The sequence below is a fragment of the Contarinia nasturtii genome, unplaced genomic scaffold (assembly GCF_009176525.2).
Source record: "Contarinia nasturtii isolate CC-2019 unplaced genomic scaffold, AAFC_CNas_1.1 Cnas_scaffold_1964, whole genome shotgun sequence".
Lineage (NCBI taxonomy): Eukaryota > Metazoa > Arthropoda > Insecta > Diptera > Cecidomyiidae > Contarinia > Contarinia nasturtii.
In genome coordinates, this window is record NW_022199294.1 from 1,073,123 (window position 1) to 1,097,293 (window position 24,171).

General features: G+C 34.1%; 6 protein-coding genes across 9 annotated transcripts in view; 2 read left to right on the forward strand and 4 right to left on the reverse strand.

The window, feature by feature from the left end:
• The window catches only part of LOC116347562 (cell division cycle protein 27 homolog), a 5,899-nt gene extending 5,106 nt beyond the window's left edge, over positions 1-793 (reverse strand). The window contains exons 1-2 of one of the 3 annotated variants that reach the window (XM_031778207.1): positions 722-793; positions 159-400 (exon numbers count right to left, since the gene is read on the reverse strand). In XM_031778207.1, the coding sequence (XP_031634067.1) occupies positions 159-182 (24 nt within the window). In that variant the 5' untranslated portion in view covers positions 183-400; positions 722-793. The other 2 variants (XM_031778208.1, XM_031778206.1) reach the window with 2 other exon arrangements.
• A 247-nt stretch (positions 794-1,040) lies between these two features.
• LOC116347563 (6-pyruvoyl tetrahydrobiopterin synthase-like) lies at positions 1,041-1,997 on the reverse strand. The gene is made up of 3 exons (XM_031778209.1): positions 1,893-1,997; positions 1,592-1,817; positions 1,041-1,475 (listed from the first exon to the last, which is right to left on the reverse strand). The coding sequence occupies exons 1-3, from the start codon at positions 1,952-1,954 to the stop codon at positions 1,293-1,295; spliced, it is 471 nt and encodes a 156-aa protein (XP_031634069.1). The 5' UTR covers positions 1,955-1,997; the 3' UTR covers positions 1,041-1,292.
• Positions 1,998-2,792: 795 nt separating this feature from the next.
• On the forward strand, positions 2,793-4,276 carry LOC116347588 (GILT-like protein 1). 2 transcript variants are annotated; one of them, XM_031778244.1, is made up of 6 exons: positions 2,860-2,904; positions 3,014-3,086; positions 3,166-3,297; positions 3,569-3,733; positions 3,816-3,971; positions 4,037-4,276. In XM_031778244.1, exons 2-6 carry the CDS (start codon positions 3,018-3,020, stop codon positions 4,151-4,153), a joined length of 639 nt encoding a protein of 212 aa, XP_031634104.1. In that variant the 5' UTR covers positions 2,860-2,904; positions 3,014-3,017; the 3' UTR covers positions 4,154-4,276. The 2 variants fall into 2 exon arrangements, with proteins under 2 accessions (XP_031634103.1, XP_031634104.1); XM_031778243.1 differs by having other exon boundaries at positions 2,793-3,086.
• A 322-nt stretch (positions 4,277-4,598) lies between these two features.
• Positions 4,599-12,248, forward strand: LOC116347526 (tyrosine-protein kinase hopscotch). Its single transcript, XM_031778125.1, has 14 exons — positions 4,599-4,991; positions 5,896-6,679; positions 6,768-7,118; positions 7,218-7,424; positions 8,236-8,393; positions 8,483-8,623; positions 8,713-8,831; positions 8,913-9,250; positions 9,320-9,591; positions 9,658-9,753; positions 9,830-10,559; positions 10,657-10,766; positions 10,834-10,891; positions 10,964-12,248. Exons 2-14 carry the CDS (start codon positions 6,135-6,137, stop codon positions 11,109-11,111), a joined length of 3,273 nt encoding a protein of 1,090 aa, XP_031633985.1. The 5' UTR covers positions 4,599-4,991; positions 5,896-6,134; the 3' UTR covers positions 11,112-12,248.
• On the reverse strand, positions 12,046-18,472 carry LOC116347525 (nidogen). Its single transcript, XM_031778123.1, has 15 exons — positions 18,136-18,472; positions 16,865-17,167; positions 16,604-16,783; positions 16,047-16,538; positions 15,684-15,974; positions 14,908-15,586; positions 14,704-14,841; positions 14,498-14,640; positions 14,225-14,436; positions 13,787-14,139; positions 13,594-13,727; positions 13,405-13,525; positions 13,160-13,334; positions 12,766-13,050; positions 12,046-12,696 (listed from the first exon to the last, which is right to left on the reverse strand). Exons 1-15 carry the CDS (start codon positions 18,328-18,330, stop codon positions 12,471-12,473), a joined length of 3,927 nt encoding a protein of 1,308 aa, XP_031633983.1. The 5' UTR covers positions 18,331-18,472; the 3' UTR covers positions 12,046-12,470.
• Positions 18,473-21,102: 2,630 nt separating this feature from the next.
• On the reverse strand, positions 21,103-24,074 carry LOC116347582. Its single transcript, XM_031778234.1, has 6 exons — positions 23,126-24,074; positions 22,925-23,060; positions 22,329-22,852; positions 21,726-22,164; positions 21,507-21,656; positions 21,103-21,441 (listed from the first exon to the last, which is right to left on the reverse strand). The coding sequence occupies exons 1-6, from the start codon at positions 23,933-23,935 to the stop codon at positions 21,134-21,136; spliced, it is 2,367 nt and encodes a 788-aa protein (XP_031634094.1). The 5' UTR covers positions 23,936-24,074; the 3' UTR covers positions 21,103-21,133.
• Between the last annotated feature and the right edge of the window lie 97 nt (positions 24,075-24,171).

A 24,171-nucleotide genomic window follows, 5' to 3' on the forward strand; every position in this document is an offset into this window, starting at 1 on the left:
GTGTTTCGTTTGTTCGTCATATAAAATCGATTTTGTCGCCATGGTCTTTTGTTCGTTTCGACACATCGTATTACGAAAATCTTTGCATTATATATAACAAAAAACAAAATGCAATTTATTGATGCACATATTTGGTTTAATTTCGAATTACACATTACCTGCACGGGTTCTTGTACAATCATGACGCTAAAATGCAATAGCCAATATTCGCCAATGTCTAATTCGAATACATTTATTTCTTCTTGTTAGCAAATAGATACTTTTACAGAATGCGGTGCACTTTTCTTTCTTTCTTTCGTTTTTTTATTTACTGCAATTTGTTTTCACGCCAAACTATTTGTCGCTAGTTGAAATCGGTCTAAGTCTAAAAAAACACACCAATCGATGTTTTCTCCTCTACCTTTAATTGAAATAAATTAAAACTAATAATACAAATCGTTTCGAATGAGATTGTGAAAATTTCAAAAAAATAATAAATCCTATTTAATGCTAGTATAGTGTACATCAAATGGATGCCATCTTTGATTCGACACTGAACGTCATATCATATTTAACACAAGCCACTGACAGCGCCATTCAGCGTACACAATATTCATTTGAATTGAATTCGTTTTTAAATGTAATAAATTACATTTATTTTGAAATGTTCACAATATTTTTGCAATAGACTCTGACTGAGAGAGAGTTTTGAGAATTTCTATGCAGAAAATGTAAAACAAACCCTTAAAAATGCTTGATTCGTTGGAAATATGCGTTTTGGTGCTCCGCGAAATTACTGAGCGGGAAACTATTCCAAATGTCAAATACATTTGACATTTCTTCCAATGGAAATACACCAACAGAGACTACTTGTACAGCTGAATACTTAACCATAATCCAATTTGGAATATTCTCGCACTCAAAATTATTTGAATTGCAACGAATATTTTATCTAACACTTCTTATCGGTTGGGTACTTTTTTTTAGCAATGAATGGGTCTTTTTCTTCTGAGTCTTTGATTCATTTAAACAGAAGACAAAAAAAATGGATAAACAAAGGCTTGTGTTGATATTTTCGGATATTTATTTATTCAAAATTGAAATGTTTACACTTTTATCATATTATTCGTTTTCTTCTATTATCGCATCGCTTTTGTGTAACTTTCGTTACGTGCCTGACGTCAATTTGGTTTACAGATGTAAAAAAAATGTTGAGCGACTTGCAAAAACATTTTGATTTTTTTTTTTTTTTTAAAGAGTGTTAGATTTCACACATTTTCATCATTTGATGTTAAATTTTGATGAATTATAGTTCAATCTGTGTCTGATGTAAGGTTCATCTGACCGTTGCGTTGTACATGACCACCACTTCCATTGTAAATTACACAATTTTCTTCGTTATCAGTCAATTTTACTTCGTACAGCAGTTCTGGTTCGGACATTTCTTGTTTCATCGCCTGCCAAATGAAAATTGCCAAGTTTTCAATGGTGCTCGGCTGTAGAGGAGAATTAATTCAGTAGTCTATGTTGTTTTACATTGTTAATTATAATTGTCTTCATTAAACATGTCTTTTTTATGAAGATTGATTACATATTGTGAATAATTACTTACTACTGTTCTAAAAAAGTTGATATCATAGTCAAGATTTTTTCTGTTCAATTGATTGGCAACGGTTGTTCGGAGCAGTGATTTTAAATCCGATAAACTCATAACCGTGCCAATGCTTGTATCGACCGTGCCACGAGTGATCACTTCAATTGTATATTGATGAGAATGTACCGCTGGGTTTGCACATTCTCCGTAGACCTTTTTATTTGCTGTATTACTCAGGTGCGGACTTTAAGAACAAACAAAAAAGCAGTTTGATTTATTGACATCACCTTTCAATTACTTGCGTTCATCGTATACAAACCTGTTGAGGTAGTGCGAGATGGTAAATGATTCTTTACAGCTCAATGTTGCGATTGGTGCCATGGTTTTTGTGTTGCAAAATGTTGTTGCACGGAAAGTTCTTGTTGAAAACTAAACAATTATACGGCATCGTCAATCTATTTATTTCATTCATTATCTTGTTCGTATCACCAACGAAGAGCCAACGATGAATCATAATTGTAATGATGATCGTGCAATTTTCTTAAATAAATAAGTAGCGTAGGGGTTATCATATGAATAAAAACATGCATGTGAACTAGATTAAAGAAATGGCGATCGGAAGAGGAACGTACTATGATAATAAAAAGGAAAAACGAAATGGGCAATGATTCAATTGAACCCTGACCTTCTCTCTAGGTTATTTTATACAAACAACATCATGGAGCTGTAAATCATAAGCTTTTTAACGTTTAAATGATTAAATCATAACACGCAAATCCATTGCAATGATTCGATTTTACGTCATCGATTAAATAAACAAAATGTGTCATATAGAACCGCTTAACGAGCACATCAATGTTTTTGTTGTTGTGATCATAATTTTTATTGATAATTTCATTAAACTTGGTAAACACCGAGGAATGTTAAAAAAAACACAAAAATCTGGAAAAATATGATCAGAAATGCATTTTTGACACTTATTGTTATGTTATCAGATCTTATCACATTATTTATAAAACGCTGCAAGTAAATGACCTGTTTATTACCAATTGTTTAAATTATAATTCACTAAAGCGGTTCGACAAGACTCTCTCTGTAAGGTTATTGATTTCGCTTATAGAGAGACATAAAACTAGTTTTTGAGCGCCAACGAAACACGAAAGGTGGGAGATGAATTTTCAATGTTGTATTTTTTGTTATAAACAAATGTGAAACGCGAACTATGCTTTAATCGCATGTGAAACTACACCTCATTCGTGCGCATACAACTGATTCTCTTGTAGATCTTTTTTTCTGTTAAAAATTTACATCATTAGAGAAACTCATTAAAAGTAAATTGATTTTCTTCAATCGAACCAGTTGAACTTAACATAATTTTACTGATCAACATAGTGCATTCAACAATTTGTTTTACCTTTTTTCATTTGATTTATTATTCAGTGCAATGAAACAAAACGTTTTAATTGTTTTTGCTATATTTTTATTCTCACCCGAAGTTTTCGGACAATACAAGGTGAAACGACGTGACATTTTTAATCTGAGTGTGTCTTTTTTTTAAAATACATGTTTTTGACTTTGAATTTTTTTTATAGGTGCACGTCACAATATTCTACGAATCACTATGCCCCGATAGTATACGTTTTATAAAAAATCAATTGGAACCAAACTATCGTAATTTTGAACCATATGTGGATATTGAATTCGTTCCGTTCGGCAAATCAAAGGTGCGTACACTCAGAGCGGCTTTTATTTTATTTTTGCGTGAACAAGCTATTCAGTGTTTTTATCGTTTCGCTTCATTTTGTATTTACTATGAAGTTCCTACAAGTTTTTTTGAGGAACAATGTTTTTTTTTCAAACATTTTTTATTTTAAACATTTAGTTTTTTTTATTTGAATACAGATTTTATTTAATTTCAAAAATACTTGAAACTTAAAAAAAACGATAGTTCAAAATAATTTGTTGTCTTCTATGGTACGATAATGGTCATTTCAGAGTTTAACTCAAGGTCATGGCGTTGGATTCACATGTCAACATGGTCCTGATGAGTGTTCGGGTAACAAAATTCACTCGTGCGGACTACGGTCATCAACAACCCAAGCTCAGCAAGTTGAGTTCGTTACATGCCAAATGAGTTATGGTTCCGACGGCAGTGATGCGGTAAAATTGTTTCAAACATGAAATAGAATCTCTGCTAAACGTTTAATAATAATTAATTTTCTGTCAATTGTATCAAAATTAGTGTTCGACACAGGCTGGATTGCCATACGATGATGTGGTCAGTTGTTATTCAAGTGATTTGGGAACAGAATTGCAATTGGAAGCCGAGAGAAAAACCAAACAATTAGCTGCACCACGTGAACTATTAGCATTTGTCCCTACAATCATCTACAATCACGTAAGCATTTTACTTTCGATATCTAGCCGAAGGTCAAACATTCTAAAACAATTTACCTTTCTCAGAAATACGACCACGAGAAGCAAGAACGTTCGCTTTTTGAATTCAGAAATGTGTTGTGCCGAGAGATAAAGTTAATTTCAAATGATTTACCATCAATTTGTGCTCATATCCAGCTCTAGTTTGCATGACAAGAAAAAACTGTATCCATTGTTTGATACAATTAAAATAAAAATAAATCACTTCGAAGCGCTTCGAAGAAAAGTTTATGAATATAACAATAAAAAAAACTGTACTTTCATATACATGCAAATTAAGAAATGTTTATTATTTTCAATTACCATTGTTTTCAATGTATTTCGCATTTGGTCGTACCAATGTGCTGAATGTCAGCATGTCTTTAATACAACACAAATGAACCAAATACATACCCACCCGCACACACCTACAACAAAATGTCAGTTGTGTATGGTCGCACGCACACATTATTCCGAAGAATGCCGAACACCAACGATACATCTATATCTAAAAGCAAACAAAGCTGTTGCTGCAAAGCGTATGTGTGTATGTATGCTGTATGTGAATGTTGACACTAAATAGCTACATTCATTCAGTGCCCAAGAGACATACAACTCTCGCACTTATTATACTTACGTCTTGCCTCGTACACATAACGAGAGTAGAAAAAAAAAGATAGAAGGAAAATGTAAAAAAAGAGTCTTGCGATAACACATCAAATAAAAGATGGACGATTTATTTTCATCTAAAAACGTATTTTGACACAAACCTCAGCGTCGACAATTAAAGTGTAGAATCATTTAACAAAAATTAAATATCGTGAGTTTCGGCGCAGTGTAAATACAAAGGACGGTTTATAAGTGTTGTAAATACGAAATCGTGTTTCCAAAGAATTTTGTGTGGCGTTCAATTGAAACGCTCACGTCGCAGTTGTTGTTGTATATATAAAAAAAAAAAAAACCAAACGAAAACATCGGAAAAATGCAACTTTAATGAACCGAGGTAAAATTGATGCATTTTTCATCATATTCAAATGTGGTATTTTTAGTGAATTTTAAACATTTTCGACGATATTCGACATATGCCGAAATAAAATATTCTGAACATGACAAAAAATCAATTGAATACCAAAATAAATAATGAAGAAGAAAAAAGTGCTCTCGTGCGATGTTCAAAACAAATGTTTTTATTTTAATGTCAGTTAATACTGGAGTCGTTGTTTGCATGAAAAAAAATTACTTATAAAGCGAGCCTTTTTTTTCGATATCAATTTTACCATTTCATTGAGGTACTTAACAAGTCATCAAAAATTCAACAAGTTTTCCCTGTTCTCACTTTATATTTGTAATCCATTCCAAGTATCGCCAATTAGAAGTAGATTCATTGTATTACTTATTCAAAATGTAATGACTGAAAATTTTGTTATGCGGACGAATGATTTTCTCTCGTTTTTCATTCCTGGAAATTATTTTTGAAATGTGGAAATTATTTTGTTATAATATTGTTTAAATGATTGTTGGTAAAACTCATTAAATCCATGGATAAAATTTACAATATATACAATAATCGTTGGGCTTGGTAGAGGAGTTTATTCTAATTGCGTATATTATTATTTTTTTTTCACTTGTGCGCCTTTATCATCATAACAGCTACAATATAACAATTAAAAATTGCAATTTATATGTGTAATCAATAGTATTAAAAAAATACCATGGATTATCCGCATAGTGGAGGTGTAAAATGTTAGTCGTCGCTCACTGTTATTTCAAGCATTTACTTATTTCGACGAAAGTAATTAAGCCTCTATGATTGCCGTAAAGATATTATGTTAATATTCATCAAGAATTTTTTTTTTAACCTGGAATATATTAAAAGAACCCTTTTCTCTCCCTTCTTAACATACTAGATGAACGTGTTTGTTGGTTGCATTTCTTCTGTTTCTGTTCACATCTCAATGAGACAACATCACAACATTTAGAAGCTCTGCTGTTATCATCTGTGGTAACGTGCTGCATAAAAATAGTCGAATAGTAATTTTTTCAAGACAAACTGGGTGCTATTTTTGCCCACACAACGTCGCTGTCGTTATCGTTGGAAACGATAAAAAATCGCGCGATAAAAAACAACAAAAATACAAGCACAAAAATGACATTACAAACATTTTCCGTGTTGCTTTACACAAGCAAAGAATACAGAGAAATAACATTTGGTGTGGACGATACATGTGAAGCGGTTTGCCGTGAATTGTGCAGAGATCTGGGGATCAAACCGATATCAAATCTTCTATTTTCGCTACGCATTAAAGGCACAACGAATTTTTTGCCCGGATGTCGTACCGTACAGGCAAATGAAAAGTATGAATTTCGACTGCGACATCAAGTGCCAAAATTGTCAGAGTTTAAAAAAATGGACAAAATTGCGTACAACTATTTCTTTCATCAAGTTAAATATGATCTGATCAACGATTCAATACCCGAATTGAAATATCCAAAGCACAAAGAAAAAGTGGTCGGTTTGGCCGTTACGAGTATGTACATTGAAATGCTGGAACATGGACTATCGGTGGATGAACTCGAAAAACATTATGAAAATTACTTACCTAAAAAACACATCGTCAAACATAGACTATTCATCAAACAAACCATCTCAAAGGAATTGAGAAACATTAAAAATATGGATCACGACTCTTAGTGAGTATTACTGATTTGTTTTTATCTTCTTCTCATCTCTAGTTTGAGTGTGGCAAATTTTAAATTAATTTTTCGTGTCTCACTTTAGCTATGTCAAGAGTACGTATCTGGAATCGATAAACACCCTAGTTCCACATTATCTAATGGAGAAGTTCTCTGGAATAGTGCCATATTTACCTGAAGATAACTTTGTTGGCGGAACATGTACCGTTGATGTGGAATTTTCACCATTTCATTGCGAACGGCCTGGACTAAGTGTTTATTATCCGTATAAAAAGATTTGGAGGCATGTTGCCAAAATTGATGATATTTTTGCAATAATCATCGATCGACAAGTGGTTAAGCTTGAGATACGAGACTGTCCAGCTGGATTTTCTATTCTCATCAATGATCAACAAAATCGAGAATCTTTTGTTAGCTGTCTTGCCACATACTATAGGTAATTATATTTTTTCAACATTTTGAGTTCCAGTCGTCAAAGTCAACATGATACCAATTTATTATTCCTCGTTATAATCAATATCAATTATCATTACAGATTGATGGTGAAATGGACAGTGGATCTGTGTCGGGAACTTTATTCGCCAACATTGCAAACGTTAAAAGACTTAAAATGTCACGGCCCAATCGGCGGTGAATATTCATACACAAAACTTCAGAATCGACAATGTTCGTCTGGATCGTACATTATTCGACAATGTGAAAAGATTTATGAGAATTATTACATTGACATCGTTGTTAAACCGTAAGTTTAATTACACTTATATACTCACCGACATATTATTATTAAAATATTATGATTTTCTGTGCTGTGTCTATAAATGTGTATATTTTGGAGAATATGCATTGTGAAAACAATCCGCTTCATATGGATTTTGTGTAAATAAAACTGTGTATGCATACAATCCATATAAATTGATCTGTTTTACAATTGACAAATTGCCAAATGGTATCCAAAATATGTTCATATATATATACATTTAATACATTCTGTGTTTACGCTACAAAAAAAGTGTAATCTCAGCTAAGTGCTTCAAGTTCATTATATGCTTATATTCAAATCCTTCGAGGAATTGAATAAACTCACTCTCTAATACTCTTTAGAGGCCAATACGTATCCATAGGTGATGACGAGGGTTCCTAGGGTTCGGATTACCCCCCCCCTTAAAATACTTTTAGGAACCCTGAACAGATTTTGAAATGAGGACCTTTTTTTGCTTTTCACTTTTTTCGACCGAGAAAATTCTTTCGATTTGCTAGGGATTTTCGCCAAAAAAGTGAAGAGCAAAAAAAAACGATTTTATCCTCATTTCCTACAAATTTTCGACATCGTCAGGGACCCCCATGGATTTTTCCATGGACTGCCTACAGAATTTTGCCATCACCCCCCTCTAAAAAAATTTGCGTCATCATCTATGATACGTATCTATTTTTTTAAAGTTTCTGTTGTGGCACGTTTTACAGAATTATTGGCGTCAAGCCATTCAAATACGTACAATTTGAACGTCATTGCACTTTAAATTAATTCATTTCAATTATGAATATATCTTTAATAGAAATCACATTGAAACATGTAAAATAACGCAAAAGTATGACATGTGGCATTTACATTCGCACGAAGGCACAATCAAGGCATTTAACAATCTCACTGAATTAGCAAAAAGTTTAAAAACTCAATCGAAACAAAAATTGCGGCTAGCACCCTCTGAATATGGTAAGTAGTTCTCATTATCAATGCCATAATCATTTCCGAAGTTTATTTCAACAGACAAAAATAAATTCGATAAATTTGAATATTTTCAGACAAATCAACATCTCTGCTTCTGTGTTCGCCACCATTCCAAGTGACGGCAAAGCAATCGATCAACGAGCACAGTGAAAATGAGCTACGTAAAAAGCGGGCACAATTATTCCATCCGGTTAAAGACTTTCGAAAATATCAAAGTAAGAATTTTACATAAATTTAAATATGATGAAATGGTTACATTTCAACATACACACTCACACACATTTTCTCTCCGCATCCAATTCAGATTCACAAAAAGTAATTGAAAATGGCATAATTACACAAATGCGAGCTGAATGGATCTTGCCCGAAGATAAAAAATTGGACGTTACATTGAAAGTACTGAATTCTGAGAGACACTTGACGGTAAGTGGATGTTATAGCAAATATTTTTCTTATTTCGTATTAAATTAAATTGCGTGCTTTTCCTTCTATTTAATTCGAAAGGAGTTTTTACGTTTGGCGGAAAAGTGGGGCAATTTATTCTCACCGGAGTTGCTGAAAATGTATGGGTTTACATTGACGTCACCACATACACTTGTGATGGAGTCGACGCGTCTAGGATCTCTCGACGAATTTTTGCAAAGACCACACCTACAGGTTTCAGTGAAGAATTTAATCGAAGCATCTTTGACGTTGGCGAGAGCACTTCATTATTTACAAGAAAATAATATTATACATGGGCGAATTCGGTGTGCATCGCTGCACGTTGCACGCTACGATGAAGACACTTTAGTTGTACGTTTGGGCGATCCAGGGTTTCGAAAATCCTACACAACTGACGAGTAAGAAAAAACGTAATTTAAGACAAATTGGAAACTGTATTGAAACATGTGCTTTTTGTTTGGTTTTAGTTTGCCTTGGATTCCCTTCGAGTATCATCAAAATATGGAGCAATCCAAGTTGGATTTTTCAGCTGAGATATGGGCATATGCAACAACATTATGGGAAATATTTTCACATGGTCGAGCACCAACATTAAGAGAATTTTATGCATCTAAACGACGACTGCAAAGACCACGTGATTGTCCCGATGATATGTACGATATCATGAGAGAGGGTTGGCACGAAAGTCCCGACAAACGATTCTCACCGCAAGCCGTTTTCTCTAAATTAATCATTGCACGTAAGTATAGTTTTTTTTTGTAGTATACGAACTTTTGATTGATCAAATTTCTTCATTACGATGTAGGTGAGAAACAAAATTTGCATAGATACCAAACATTACATCCATTCATTCGAGACGATAATCATTCGACTATGGGAAGCATAAATTCAACAAAAACTGGTAAGACCAAATCACATACTACTCTTTATATGAAGTCATTTCAATTAATTTTGGTATTTCTTTTGGAAATTTGCAGAAGAGACTCATATATGCACATCAAATGGAACTGAATCTCCGGATCGAATAAGTACGCTGTCATCGGGTTCATCGATTGAAACAATAAGTGATGGCTCGAATGGTTATGCGAATGACATCACACCGTTAATATCAGACTCACAATCGGAACGAACAATCATATCCGAATGTCCAATGCATGACTATTCGCAATCGATTATCGAATTGGACGATGGTGGAAAGTTAATCTATCAAGGGAAAATCGGTGATGGTCATTATGGCAGTGTGTATCGTGGACAGTATGAAAATGAATTGAATGACGAATCGGTCACACAGGTGGCGATAAAACGTTTGAAATCCATACCAGAAACGAATGTTCTGCGTGATTTTGAACGTGAAATTAAAATCATGCAAAACTTAAAGCATCCAAATATTGTAAAAATTATCACATGGATTGACAATCCACAAATTTTAATTGTCATGGAATATGTAAGACATCGTTCATTCTTGATGTATTTGAGTTCACAAAGTCCGTTGTTGACCACACAACGACTGCTCAAATTTGCCAAAGACATTGCAAACGGCATGGAGTATTTAGTTAGCAAAAAGATTGTACATCGTGATCTGGCGGCCAGAAATATTCTCGTTGACAGCGATGAATGTGTGAAAATATCCGATTTTGGATTGGCACAAGTGGCCGACTCAAATGGATATTATTTTGCCCAAAGCGAACGAGCAATACCCATTAAATGGTAAGTAAAAAACAGAGAGACTGCAATTTTTACACTCACATGTGAAGACAGTGGTTTTTTTATTCTCGGTTAACATTGAATTTGAATTTTTTTGCAGGTATGCGCCCGAGGTGCTAAAAAGCAACAAATATTCATATTCATCGGATGTATGGTCGTATGGTGTAACACTATTTGAGATGTTCTCACGTGGCCAAGAGCCCAATTTAGGTAAGAAATCTTTAAATATGCCAAAAAGAATCAACATAATTTTAACATTTATTTTCCAATATTTTAGTACCTGGAAAAGATCTCCAAGCAGAAGAGTTATTGACTAGACTTGAGAATGGAGAACGGTAAGTGATATTTCAAACTTTTCTTTCGCCACCTTTTACACGGAATTAATCGTATTTTTTGGTTCAATTCAGATTGGCGAGACCGAATCTTTGTCCAGAGCACATATACGAATCGTTATTGTTGGAATGTTGGTGCAGCAATCCAAAGGAACGGCCCAATTTCACGCAACTTTTACAAATTATCCATGATCGAATAGCTGAAAATGGCGAGGACATATAAATTTGTTCGATTGTGACTGTTTTTTTTTTCTTCTCTTTTATTTGTTGCAATTTAATTATATTTGATAGATGTCATTTAAAATGTTATAAGTGCTTGTTCTCATTATGACACTGATTCAAATTATTCTAATGAATCTCACTCATTTGAAAGAACGAAGACACACCAACGCAGAACAAATATTTGGTCCATTACTCATACAAAATGCATTACAAAATACAAATGGGCTTAAAAGTGTCTTCTCAATTTTACATCATTACTACAAATTTATCATGCACAATACATACATAAATGGTCCAGAATAAAAACACGATTTGTATTTTGAGCCCGTAAAAGCGGTACTTTTATCCACTTAAAATACAAGCCGACTTTTTATTCGAAACCAATCATAAAACACATATATATATATGGCATATATAAAAGATGTGAGCTGATATTTTATGGCCCATACGAAGAATTACATGACAACGAAATCTACAAAACATGTTTATACCACAAGGTACAAAATATAATATTATTATTTAAAAAAATTAAAATCAAAGTTTAAAACAAAAACAGTTTTTAGCGGCATATTAAATGCAAAAAAAAAAAATCTATCTATTTGTCCAAAAAAAATTTCAAAAGATTTCAATTTTGAAATCACATTTTAATCGGTGCAATCAAGTCTTTATTACAAGATATATATTGAGGCAAATTCAATTGGAAATAAGTGTCTTACTTCAACACAATCGAGCTTTGAAAATTTCAATTAAGAATTTATATATATGTTGTGTGTATGGCTGAGAATGAAAACGACCTAATGAATCTCACCTCAGGTGTTTGAAGCAAAAAAAGCCACTCTACACGCATAAGATCTTTTTACTCTATACTGTTTGTGATCAAGCATATTCAGCACTTTGATAATAACAACAACCAGAAAAAAAATTATTCATTAGAATATTGTTAATTATATATTATTGAAACGTATTGAAATAGATAGAACTCAATTGGGATTTCAGACGTTAATATTTTCAATGTTATACAAAAAAAAAACGAAACTTAAAAAAAATGTACTTTGTGATTGTGATGCCGGATGGATCGGTTTGAGACAAATTTCAAGACTGGCACTTCAGCTCCGAATAAATGATAAATACAAATAACTTTTTGAATGAATATTTCATTTAGCCAATTTCTTAAATGTAAGCAATCTTAAAATAAATATTGTCTGTAAACAAAACCTATTTATTCTTCATCTATTTTTTTTGTTCTTTTATTGCATTTATTGACTTGATTTTTTTTCGGATCAAATTATGTGTTCAATATAGATAAAGTATTAAAAGTGTGTATGTATGTATGACTGAAGTCGGATAAAAGAGAGCATCTCTATTGAGTGCTGATTGGTTTACAGAATCGTCCATTTGGAGCATTTGGATTTATCAAACAAATACTGTCCGATGGGCAATCGCCGTTGTTAATTTGACATTGACTGAAGAACAATGGACAATCGCTTGTTACAGCTGCCACTCCGTACATCTTGTGATTTCCAAACAGTGGATTTACAATGCCACTATAACGACTACCATGCTCATCACTGCTTTCGATTTTCTTCCTGCAAATTTAAAATCAACGAAATGACAAATACTTTTTAATTACAAATTATTTGCATTGAAGCACATACGTTGTCCAATCTGTCCAGTAGAAACGGTCAGCGGTTACGGTGAGACCGAATGGATATTGCAAATTAGTGGCAATCGTTCGTAATGAGCGATGATATGGTTCAATGCACTCAATCTTCTGTGTACCCGCATCGGCATAACATAATTCACCGGTACGACTTGAAATCGACAACGAATTTGGAAGAACCACTTTTGGTGCCTCCAATAAAATTACGCGATTTGTTCCATCTAAATCTGATTGTTCGATTTTCGGATGTTCACGATCCCAATCAGACCAATAGAGTTTGCTATGAGAGACAAAGAGAGAAATAGACGCAGAGAGATTGAAATAGATAGAGAGAAGAGTATGGTAAGTAGAGAAAAAAAACTTTTCAAATGCATAAAAATAAGTCATACTTTTGATGGGGATCAACAGCAATGCCTCGCGGATTCACGAGATTTCCTTTGACAACAACCGATCTTTGTTTGGGATCATCTAATGAAGCCACTTCAATTGTATCCTTCGACGAGTCAGTCCAGTAAATACGTCTAGAAATCCAATCAATAGCAATTCCCTCGGGTGATACAACATCTGAAAAGGCATTTGAATTTAGTTCGTCTCTCACCGACCACTGACAAATGCAAACCGAATTCTTCATTACCTTCACTGATAAATGACTTTTTATCTGAACCATCGTATCTCGAACTAAATATTTGTTTTGAGCTGATATCACTCCAATAGGCGCGTCCAGTTGAACAGTCCTTATCAATACCGATGGCCATCTGTAATCGAAATTTAAATATATTACTGATTCCCAGTATCTTCAAAAAAAAAACAGTTGCTCTCTTACGCCTGACATAGCAATTGGGAAGACACGATTACCGTCCGATGGAATTTTTACAATTGCAACTCCTTGGCTCAGCAATAAAAATGCCGATTCTTGACGAATTGGCTCAATACAATAAGTACCATTTCCGATGTAACCTTTGTAATAAAATTGGATTTTATTCACGTCCTTCCCATATCAAAAATCAATCAAGTACCTGCATTGCAAACACATTGGTATCCCGATTTGGTGGACACACAACGGCCTTTTTCATGGCACAACGATGGAGTATTTGCGCAATTAATTTCAAGTATACAAATGAAACCGTCACCATAGAATCCTTGATTACAAGCACATTCGTATGCACCATTTTCGTTCTGGATACATTGAGCGTTCAGTCCACAGTTATTCTTACGGTTGCATGGCGGTGGAACGGATTTACAGCTTGTCAAACCGTCGCCAACGAATCCTTCTGGGCATGAACAATATTGAACGCCTTGAATATTGTCAAGTAAACAAACGGCGTTCTTGGCACAGAAAGTTCCACCACAGTAACCGCTTAGTACACAACTTTAATCGAAAGGAAATACAAAAGTGAATATTAAATGTATTGAACAAAAATGAATTGAGTTTTTCACACTCAAATGTTACATACACATCGGTTGCGACATCTCGTTCATAGCCCTCGTTACAAACACAAACTCCATTCGAACAATACGAATTTTCTGTGCATTCTTCGGATACAGCGCATTCTGGTACTAATTGGCATGATTTTCCATCACCATCGTATTTTTTATTACATTTGCACACCGACTTTCCGACAATTTCATCGTACACACATTGTGCATTTACATCACAAATATTTTCCTGCATTTAAATATACGGTAATTAGTTGTAATTATTTCTGAAATTAATCAATTTAACCTACAAATAAGCACGAAATTTCACGTTCAACACATTCATATCCATCGCCTTCGTAGCCTGGTTTACAAACGCATTTGTTGCGTAATTCGCTCTCGATCCAATTGCATTCAGCGTTTTCATGGCAATTACTTTCTGCATCACATGGCACTGAACAAAAGAATTCATTTCAACATTTCGAATTGGATTTTTGAGCATTTTTTTAGTACATACATTTATCTTCTTCGTCCTCTGTAGAGGTTTCTTCTTTTTCAATTAAACGGCATATCTTTTGAGCGATGGTTTCAATCAATTCGTAGCCAGTTGCGCAAGTGCATCCTGTGTGTGCATCACAAAACGGAGCTATTTCAGCTGAAAACGAAAACGAAAATAACGATAAGAAAAAGCCTACTTCTCCGATCGACATGAAAAACCTACCTTCTTCTTCTTCGGAGTTTACATTGATTAGTTCACATCGATCGATATTCCAAACTGAATCGTCACGACAATTATAAACGCATTCAACGCCATTGCCATTCCATCCATTTTTGCAGACGCAAACGCCTCGGATACAATCAGCATGTTCGGAACATTGATCGCAAAGCCAGTGCTCTGGAGCTAAACCGGGAATGTTTGGTGTTGGATAGGCCGTTGAAGCGCTTTGAATTGGTTCTTCAGTTATTTCCTGTGTGACTTGTTCATAACATGTGTATCCATTGCCAAAGAAGCCATCCTGACAACGACAACTGTAGCCACCTAAGTCATTGAAACATACGGCATTTTGATCGCAAATATTTTCATTTGTGGCACATTCATCAATATCGACACACGCAATTATTGCATCATCATAATAGAATCCATTTTTACATTCGCACAAGTAACTGTCGTTTGGTTTGTCTGGAACGCATACGGAGTTTTCATGGTTGCATGTTGCGGTTCCATCGGTGCATGGATTCACTTCTGAATTACGTACCACTTTATTGATCATACCAATGCGAAGTGCGGCTTCTCTATCTTGATACTGGGCAGTAATCTTGGACACTTTATTGAAGAATGGTTGTGTGTTTAGTGTATTCAGAGGTTCGCCGGATTGCTCTCTGAACGTTTCAAAATCGATCTTGTTTTTTTTTTTCAGAACATAAATACGTACGTTAGATGTGCAAATATATAATTTTGATAAAGATATAGAATTTTAAGGAAACAAGTCAACTTACCACTTGATTGACAGTGTAATTGATTGTTTGATCATTGACTGTAATTTCTCCACTACCAGCCGATTGAATTTGGTTTTCCTTCAAAAATTGGTAATTATCGCTTGTATCTGGCAATGCAACGACTGCGTTTGACGCGATTTCGGGTAAATTACCATTGACTTCAATTTCAACGGCCAATTGATCCCAAACATTCAAACCAGTGAATCGTTCTACAATCAATAATTCATTATTTGATCCATCGGCGTTTGTAAACCGAATCGTGGTTGTGTGATTGAGGTTTCCGCCTGTGAGCTTTTTTTTATTTATGAAAAAAGTTTAGTTTTCCGGATTTCGAAGAAAAACTAGATTTTTCTTTTCATTTACCTGATATCCATTTGGTGCATTATCATTTGCCAATGGTTTTGCAAAAAGCCAACCGATTCCATAGCCAAAAGCCCACAACAATTGACTGCTTTGTCCGATACTATTGTCCAATGGGCTGATTGCAGTGTATGTACGTCCATCGCTCAATACGACATATGATTGAAGTTGTGCCTTAAGCGGTGTATTATTAATTTTTCCGGTAATTTGACCAGCCACACGCAACGGCACATCATTTTTAATGCAATTGAATCCATTTCCATAGAATCCATGTTTACATTGACAGTCGAAACTCAATCGGGTGTCACGGCAAATGGCTGAAATGTGACATTTTAATTTGCCACCACTTGCGCACGATCGTGGATGTTGTGCTTCTTGTTGGAAGAATCGTGATTGATCCGGTTGTTCGATGTTTTTTTCAAAACCAATATGACCAACGCGAAAAATCCATGATCCAGGTCGTCCATGGTTTGATAATTCACTCAAATATTTTGCCTAAGTTTTGTTGATTTTTCGTTTATAAATTCATTGAAGCAAAAGAAAACCAATTTTCAACTCACATTATCCGTGCCGGAGCCGACAACAGTGAAAAATCGTCCATCTTCGGCAATGAAACCAACTTGTGCACGAATATCAGGTAAACCAGATTCGCCGCCTTGGTCACCTTGCAACCAATTTAAACCATTGCTTGGATACAAAAATTCAACGAATGTATCTTGATCGCCGCAAATGATCGCAACCTTTTTGTTAAATTTAAATTGTTAATTTCCAAAACTAAAAATAAAATGGCATTTAAATGTATACAATTAAAAGCGACTTACTTGAAATGTATTTTGTTCTGTATTATTTTCGCGATAATGTCCAACATTTTCCCAAGTGGCAACAAGTACACTGACAACGCGAAAATTGTCGCTCACGGCAAAATTACGACGCACAGTTTCGTAGGCAAGACGTGTGTTTCGTTCGCTTGTTATTTTCGAGAATGAAATCGATGTGTCTTGTCCAGCGCCAGCCGTGTCAACATTTGAATAAAATGGAGCAATCGCCGCATACTCTAATGGAAATGGTTCATTTAAAAAACCATTTAATTCGGTGCCGAATGTTAAAATCCCTTGTGTATTGATCTAGAAATAAATAGAAATGTTTATCAGGCGATTGTTTGTTATATTTAGACCAATTGTTTATTCTCAATATAAAGTATTTCGATGACGTGAGATTCGTTTCGTCGAATAAACAATAGGAACGTTGTGTCAAAGTTCATCGAATTTCGAAAGTGTTTGCATTTTAAATATGTTTTCAATCTTTTGCAATTATCAGTTCAATTCAGTGATTTGCAAATTCATTTCAGCGATAGCGTAGAGCATTGTATATGTATATATTATTCGTTGATATTCATTGCTGTAATCAGCTATGTATATTGATAGTAAATAATTGTTACAAACTACACACAATTTGTGATTAGGAAACTGGAGAAATGCAGTTAGATAATGCATGCCAATTGAGAATGTTGTTGATATGGGGGAAATAGCAGCCTGCATGAATTGTTTATTATTTAGCTATTGATTCATTAATTAATCAAATATATACATGCAATCTACTTATAAAATATAACGGCAAATTCATTGACCGCATCGAATCGTGTATTGTTCATCCCAAGCCACACATCGTCATTTTAAATTTAATTATATGGATTTTTAAAGGAGCTACCATTCAAACGGGATCTAAATTCACATTTTATTGATATTTCCTCACAATCTTTCGTAACAATAATGATGATTATTGAAACTCTCTATAGACACACATAAACTCTTGAATGATCTTTCAATAAAAATTTATTTTTCGTTATTCGTTTAAAGTAAAATTAGAGAAAGAATAAAATTCGATGTCGATCGCAAATATGCGAAGAATACTCATATAAAGACTTTATTGCTTAATCGTTAAGTGAATATTTTCATTTTCTGCATAGTCTGTCTCATTTTCCGTTTTAAAGTCTTTAAGAGAAATATTTATGAGCATTTTTTGTTCACTCGACAGATAGAGTGAGAGCAAAAGAAAGTGGAGAAGAGCTATTTCAACCATTTAAAATACTTACATAAATGTGATCGTAAATATCACTGAAGAAATTTATTGGTGTGTCCAATTTGACGAATTCGGATTTACCAGCGCCATTCTCAAGGCGAACGCTTCTTTCAAAATCGTAAAAATCACTCACTTCTAACGATCGACTTAGCTGAGCTAGTGCCAAAAGCACAACAACACTTTGGAAAATCAAACGACCAAATGTCATTTTTGTCTCTTTCAGAATTATGAATTCTTAGAATAAAAAAATTTCACTTATTTTATATTTCTATTTAATTTTGTTACCGATTACCAAGGATTTTTCCACAAACAAAATTTTTCTTCCAAATTTGAAAGGAAAAATAAAATGTCACAAAACTAAAGAAAATCCATAAAATGAATTTTAAAAATTGAATTTGCTGTGAATAAAGAAAATTCACTTCTTACGCACGTTACACATCTTTTCACAACCGAATCTAGCATATAACTGAATGCCGAATGCCCATACCGTGCTACCGATTCTGTAAAAGTTGTGGCGGCGGCGGCGGCATACATGAATGGTCGCATACACACATACCCATACGTTGCGATAATTTCCATTTTGTTCCTATTTTTATAAATGAAGAATGAAAATAAAATCTATATATTTATTTTCAAATTAACCGAATTCAAATGATTGTGTCGAGCGAAAGAGCGTAAATCACTTGCTCATCTTCATATTCGTTCGGTTTGTCATTTTGAGTGTGCGTGTTCTCTGTCTTTTGTTGTCAGTAAAAATAAAATCGGTTGTGGAGTGCGCGCACAGTGGATAAAGGCGGGAAATGACAAATTTCTCCGAACAACAGCACGAAAAACTAAACAACAGTCTGTGAATCTTCATCATTTTGACTTCTTCGTTGTTTTTTTTTTAAATAAATGTTTCGCCTGTCATATGTATAGTTATATGTATATTGACTTTCGCTATGGCATTTAACATCAACATTCTGAGCACACACATCACATATTTTGATGTCTAATTAAAAAAAGATATTTTTAAACACATTTTCCCCTCGTCCCACATTCATATCGTACACAGCCATACATTATATTCCTGTGTCGATGTGTGGATTAACAGATTCGATCCGGTGGGAATCACTCATATTCTGTTTGTACTGTTTATGAATGACAAAAGATGATTTGGAAGTGCTTCACTTTTCATATTTGTTTCGTTTTTCTCTTTTGGTTTACGTTTGCAATGTGTCGCCGCTTATCATTTTGTTTTTGGTGACAAACGACCACACACAATACCAACTGTTTTACAAATGCTAACGATCTTAATCAAATTGACGATCTAAAAATGAAACAAAATATTCGGATGGTGTAAGTGTGCTCACTGCATTCATGCAAACCAATTTTATATGTCTCATAATTAAAAACATATGTTTTTTAATCAAGATTAATTTTCGCCGCAACAGGATTAAAGCCATGTTTTTGCTATATATTTAATGTTATTCTCGGAAATATTTCCGATTTTGGAATCCTTCACAACGTTTCAGTGTTTATATGCGATTCTTTTTTTTTGTGAATTTCCATCGACATTTTTTTTTATTTCATTCGTTTTTTTATTATTTTATCCAAAATCTGCATTTTGTAGACAAATCTGGTTTGAGTTTTATTTTATAAGTCAAATGGCAAATGGTTAGATGTTTTTCGCTGACATCTCTGTCTATTGGTAAGAATAAATAAATGTGAATGAGACTCGGAAAATTATTGAAACGAAAATTAATAATTGATGTTTTATTGCATAAAGAAGAATATTTTAACTAGTTAAAATGAATACCTTACACTCGAATTTGTATTTATGACAATGTTATCCTTTGTAAATAAAAAAGAGTGGCCATACTCGTGTTTCATAGAGTTTTTGATTTTTTGCCAAGAGCATCTATAATTCCGGATATTAAAACGCTGTCTAAAGCGAAACAAGTATCACAATATCTACGAAACTCTGGGCCACTCCTCAAATATATATACGATGCGAAATCAAAATATACTTAAACCTGGAAATTCGTTGCCTAGTGAATTATAACGCGTCAATATGAAAAATTGAACCAACTCAATATTCCTAACAAGAATGAAAAGGACAGTCATACAAAAGATTCAAAGACAATAGATCTATGCTACTCTGTGTCCACTCCAAACTAATGTCAGCTCATTACACATAAGATCTTCAAGCCAATAAACGAAAAATTGTGTAACTGTATTTGTAACTCTCAACTGTGAGTCGAACTGGGAAAGGGTTTGCATATAGTTTGTATGTTTCACTCAAGCACTGTCATCGATTATGCACAAAATCAAATTCGAACGTTAAAAGCAATGGTGAAATTTCAAAATGATCAAGAAAGTAATTACAAAAAAAATCTTCCAAAAAAATGAAGTATGATAAAGACACAGAAGAAGATAGAACAATATTTCTGCTCTGTTGAAGGAGTACGAGACTTACCAACTATAAACAAAATCTTTCTCCTTTCAACACTCGAGATGTGAAAACGCAAATGCCCATGTATTTGTGTTCAGCAGAACACATCTGTCATTCATTGCAACGGCTTTATAATTCATTGGTCAACGAATTTCCAGATTTTAGTATATTTTGACTTTGAATTGCATATATATCGAAGGTGATCCAGAGTCTCGGTAGAAATAACATTCACGTGAATGCTTTCAGCATAATCGTATTTAATAAATCTAATTTCGATAACATAAAATAGAAAAGTCTACCGAAACTCGAGCTTGATCACCTTTTTTCGCAATTTTTTTTCTCAATACGACGAATTTAATATCATTTTCATTTTTTCTCATCTGTTATGGCTGGCACCAAAAATAAAAAAACCTATGGAAATATGATAAATAAAAATCATAATTGTTACCGTATTTTTAAGCATATTCAAATTTTTTTTTATTCATTATAAAGAGTGTGTCGATTTAGTAGTTTTACAATTTCATTACAATTTCAAAAAAAAAAAAAAAAAAAAAAAACACAAAATTAACGCTTTGCTTCATATTAAAAAGTTATCAAATGACTCAACAAGAATCGAATCCATTTGATCGTGCGTATATGATTTTTCTGGCATTTGTGGTTCGTTCATTTGTTGAATTTGACGTAAATTCACTGATTTGATGGCGTTTTCTGAAATGGATGTCAGGTCAAATGCATTCGAATAAACAATCCAATCGTAAATAACTTGCAAACGATTTTTCACCGGAAAACCACCCAAACTGAGAACTTTTGGGTCATAATGCTTCTTTATAATGTCGTGAATGAACAGACTTCCCATTGAATATATTGTTTGTATCAGTTTGTAATCTAGACGATCGCCGTAAAAAATAATTAATTATTTTTTTTTATTTTAAACTATAAATTTGTCTTACCGATGATCTTGTAGTTTTCCCACCAACTATTGATACAAAAATGTAATAAGACAATTATACATGAGACAACATAACTATAACAATGCGATCCTTGTGTTAATGTTGAAGAATCATTCTGACTTCTGTTCTTGGGAAATAACCAATCAACGCCTGAATCAAAACGAGAAAGATACAAATAGAGTTGGAAATAAAAAAGTTATGAATGACCCGGATACTCACGCCTATTGAAGCAATTCCTTAAGAACTTAATCATGTGAATCGTGATCTTAGCCACCGTATGCACCTTATTTGTGTGATCCAATGTCGATCGATTGTTGGAGTACGGTTGAAATGAGATTTGTAAGATGCACGAAAATACTTGAAGCGGACAAGTTTCAATGTCAAATCGATTGATACAATATCGTTGCATAGACATAACGTTGGTGCTTGTATCGTTACAAAATCGACTGCAAATATTACACAATTCATAGTCGGAGATAAGCTCTAGAAACTCCGATAAATGATTGAGCGACTGTAAATCTGGTTCACAAAATACAATTAAACGAAATAAATTCAAAAGAAGTAAATCGCCCGATTTGCTGGGAGAATAGGTTTTTGCCAATGCCAACAGCAACAGTGACGTCGATTCGATGAGCGTTTTGTGTAGCGACAGAGTTTTCTAGTAAACAAAAATAATTTAAATTAATGATTCTGAAGTGAGAACGAGTAGCGTTTTTTGAATTTTGCATGGAAACAAGAGCCATGGTTTGTTAAGGTTTAAATCTATTTTAGTTTCTATGCGGCCATTTCATTTAACTCAAAACATGTGTATTCTCTGCTTACCGAAAGTCCAATTTTAAAAAGAACATCTGTCAAAATGTCAACGAATGACCCAGCTCGATTTTCAACATCCATTTCGTCGTCGTCGTCAGTGTTCGTTTCCTGGTCTTCGCATTTTTCGAATAAAATAATTTCAGTGACATTCGAAAAATCCGTACACAAAAGTGAAATCACTGCCAATATTTGTCTTTCATAAATCAATTTGTCGTCAATTAAATTGGCCGTTGGTTTGGCCATTTCATCAGAAATCAATTTGGCTTCTAGTCCTGCATCGTATTTGGTTGGTACGCGCAGACACAATCGATTTGCATACGACTTCATCGCATAAATAAATGCATTTGTAATACTAATGATCTCTTTGACGGAATCGGTGTCAAGCACACGCATTCTCCTCCGTTTGGCTCCATTGTATATTGATTGTAGGGCGTTAAGACATTTTAATGTATCAAAATCACGCTCAGTGAGGCCGCAATATTTTTCAACACCTTTCGCAGCTATAAAATCGGCAGCCGGGATATTTTCAGGTGCTAAAATTGGAAATGTTGATTTGAAATTAATTTAAATGGAGACAAATATAAATAGGCAATAAATGTTTTCACCTGCTGGTTCAATATGATTCGTATGCAGTTTGAATAGATGGTGCAGTTCAACAATGGACCAGCTCGTCTCTGGTTCCGTTGTCATAACTGAATCGTTTAGCGATCTTCTGGACTTTTTATTCAAAATTTCAATATTCTGAAAATGTAAATTTCTATTTAACATCCACCGCTGAATCCACATTAAAATAAAATCCAATTTACCTTAAATTCAAGTTCTGACCGTTGCTCTTCAATTTTCTTTTCTAATGCGGTTATTTTTTCCGAGTATTTCTTTTCCATTTGTACGGCCTCGTCCATTTTTTCTTTGCGAAGACGTTCAATATCTCGGGATTTTGAGTCGACCTCATATCGAAGCGTCGATGACTCTCCTTCCTTCGTCGTACACTTTTGATTAACTTTATTCAATGTCTCTCGCAACGTTTCAATTTGTTTCTTTTGTGCTTTTATCTTTTCCGCATAATATTGACACTGGATTTTTTCCGATTGTTCTTTCAATTTATTATTAACCGTTGACGTTGATGTCGATGGTCGATTGAAATTTTGACTAAATTGTTGATTTTGTACATTTTGACCATTGGTCTTGGGCGTCTCGGCGTTTGGTGCCGCTTGAATGGCATTCGGAATGGGTTCGTCAATGTTTGAAAACAAATCGTCATCATCATCATTTAATACCTCTTTGATCGGATTTATTTGTGTACTGTGTACGGTTCGTACTTCTTGCCTGAATCGTGTATAGCTCATATCATGATTTGCAAGACTGTTCATTGATTGTGAGATGACAACCGATGCAGACGTATGAACCATATCGGCCGCTTGTGAGGACAATACAAAAAATTCCTCTTCATCACTCCAATTACCGTCCGGTTGAGTTGGTGTTTCTGCCACAATGTCACGTTGAGGATTCATATTTGATGGGCCAGCTGTGATCCGTTGACTTGACTGGATCGTAATGTCCAATTTTGGCATTTTGGATCGCGGCTGGCGAAATTGAAAACCCATCCTCTTTGACATTTTCGATGCGAATGCTTATCTCCCGTTTATTTATTTTCAATCAATAAAACACAAAAAAAGCAACCGATTTACATTGTTGCAAAACAAATGAAAATTGAAATTAATATCAAATAGAAATCGCACAAATTGACAAAGAAACAAAAATAAAACACACAGACAAAACATACAAATAGCGCGAAGTGAACTCTGTACGAGAAATGTGTGTATGTGATTTAAACGTGCTCATTTTCCAGCTG

Coding starts and splice junctions, on each gene's coding strand:
- LOC116347525 (XM_031778123.1), bottom strand. CDS start 18,330: ATGACATTTGGTCGTTTGATTTTCCAAAGTGTTGTTGTGCTTTTGGCA. Junction 16,784..16,864: donor CAGAACAAAATACATTTCAA/GTAAGTCGCTTT, acceptor TTTAACAAAAAG/GTTGCGATCATTTGCGGCGA. Junction 15,975..16,046: donor ATGCACCAAATGGATATCAG/GTAAATGAAAAG, acceptor AATAAAAAAAAG/CTCACAGGCGGAAACCTCAA.
- LOC116347526 (XM_031778125.1), top strand. CDS start 6,135: ATGACATTACAAACATTTTCCGTGTTGCTTTACACAAGCAAAGAATAC. Junction 6,680..6,767: donor AATATGGATCACGACTCTTA/GTGAGTATTACT, acceptor GTCTCACTTTAG/CTATGTCAAGAGTACGTATC. Junction 9,754..9,829: donor CATAAATTCAACAAAAACTG/GTAAGACCAAAT, acceptor GGAAATTTGCAG/AAGAGACTCATATATGCACA.
- LOC116347588 (XM_031778243.1), top strand. CDS start 3,018: ATGAAACAAAACGTTTTAATTGTTTTTGCTATATTTTTATTCTCACCC. Junction 3,298..3,568: donor TTCCGTTCGGCAAATCAAAG/GTGCGTACACTC, acceptor TGGTCATTTCAG/AGTTTAACTCAAGGTCATGG. Junction 3,972..4,036: donor CTACAATCATCTACAATCAC/GTAAGCATTTTA, acceptor TACCTTTCTCAG/AAATACGACCACGAGAAGCA.
- LOC116347582 (XM_031778234.1), bottom strand. CDS start 23,935: ATGTCAAAGAGGATGGGTTTTCAATTTCGCCAGCCGCGATCCAAAATG. Junction 22,853..22,924: donor GAATCATATTGAACCAGCAG/GTGAAAACATTT, acceptor TTCCAATTTTAG/CACCTGAAAATATCCCGGCT. Junction 22,165..22,328: donor TTTTTAAAATTGGACTTTCG/GTAAGCAGAGAA, acceptor TTTGTTTACTAG/AAAACTCTGTCGCTACACAA.
- LOC116347563 (XM_031778209.1), bottom strand. CDS start 1,954: ATGGCACCAATCGCAACATTGAGCTGTAAAGAATCATTTACCATCTCG. Junction 1,818..1,892: donor ATCTCGCACTACCTCAACAG/GTTTGTATACGA, acceptor TTGTTCTTAAAG/TCCGCACCTGAGTAATACAG. Junction 1,476..1,591: donor TCAACTTTTTTAGAACAGTA/GTAAGTAATTAT, acceptor TCTCCTCTACAG/CCGAGCACCATTGAAAACTT.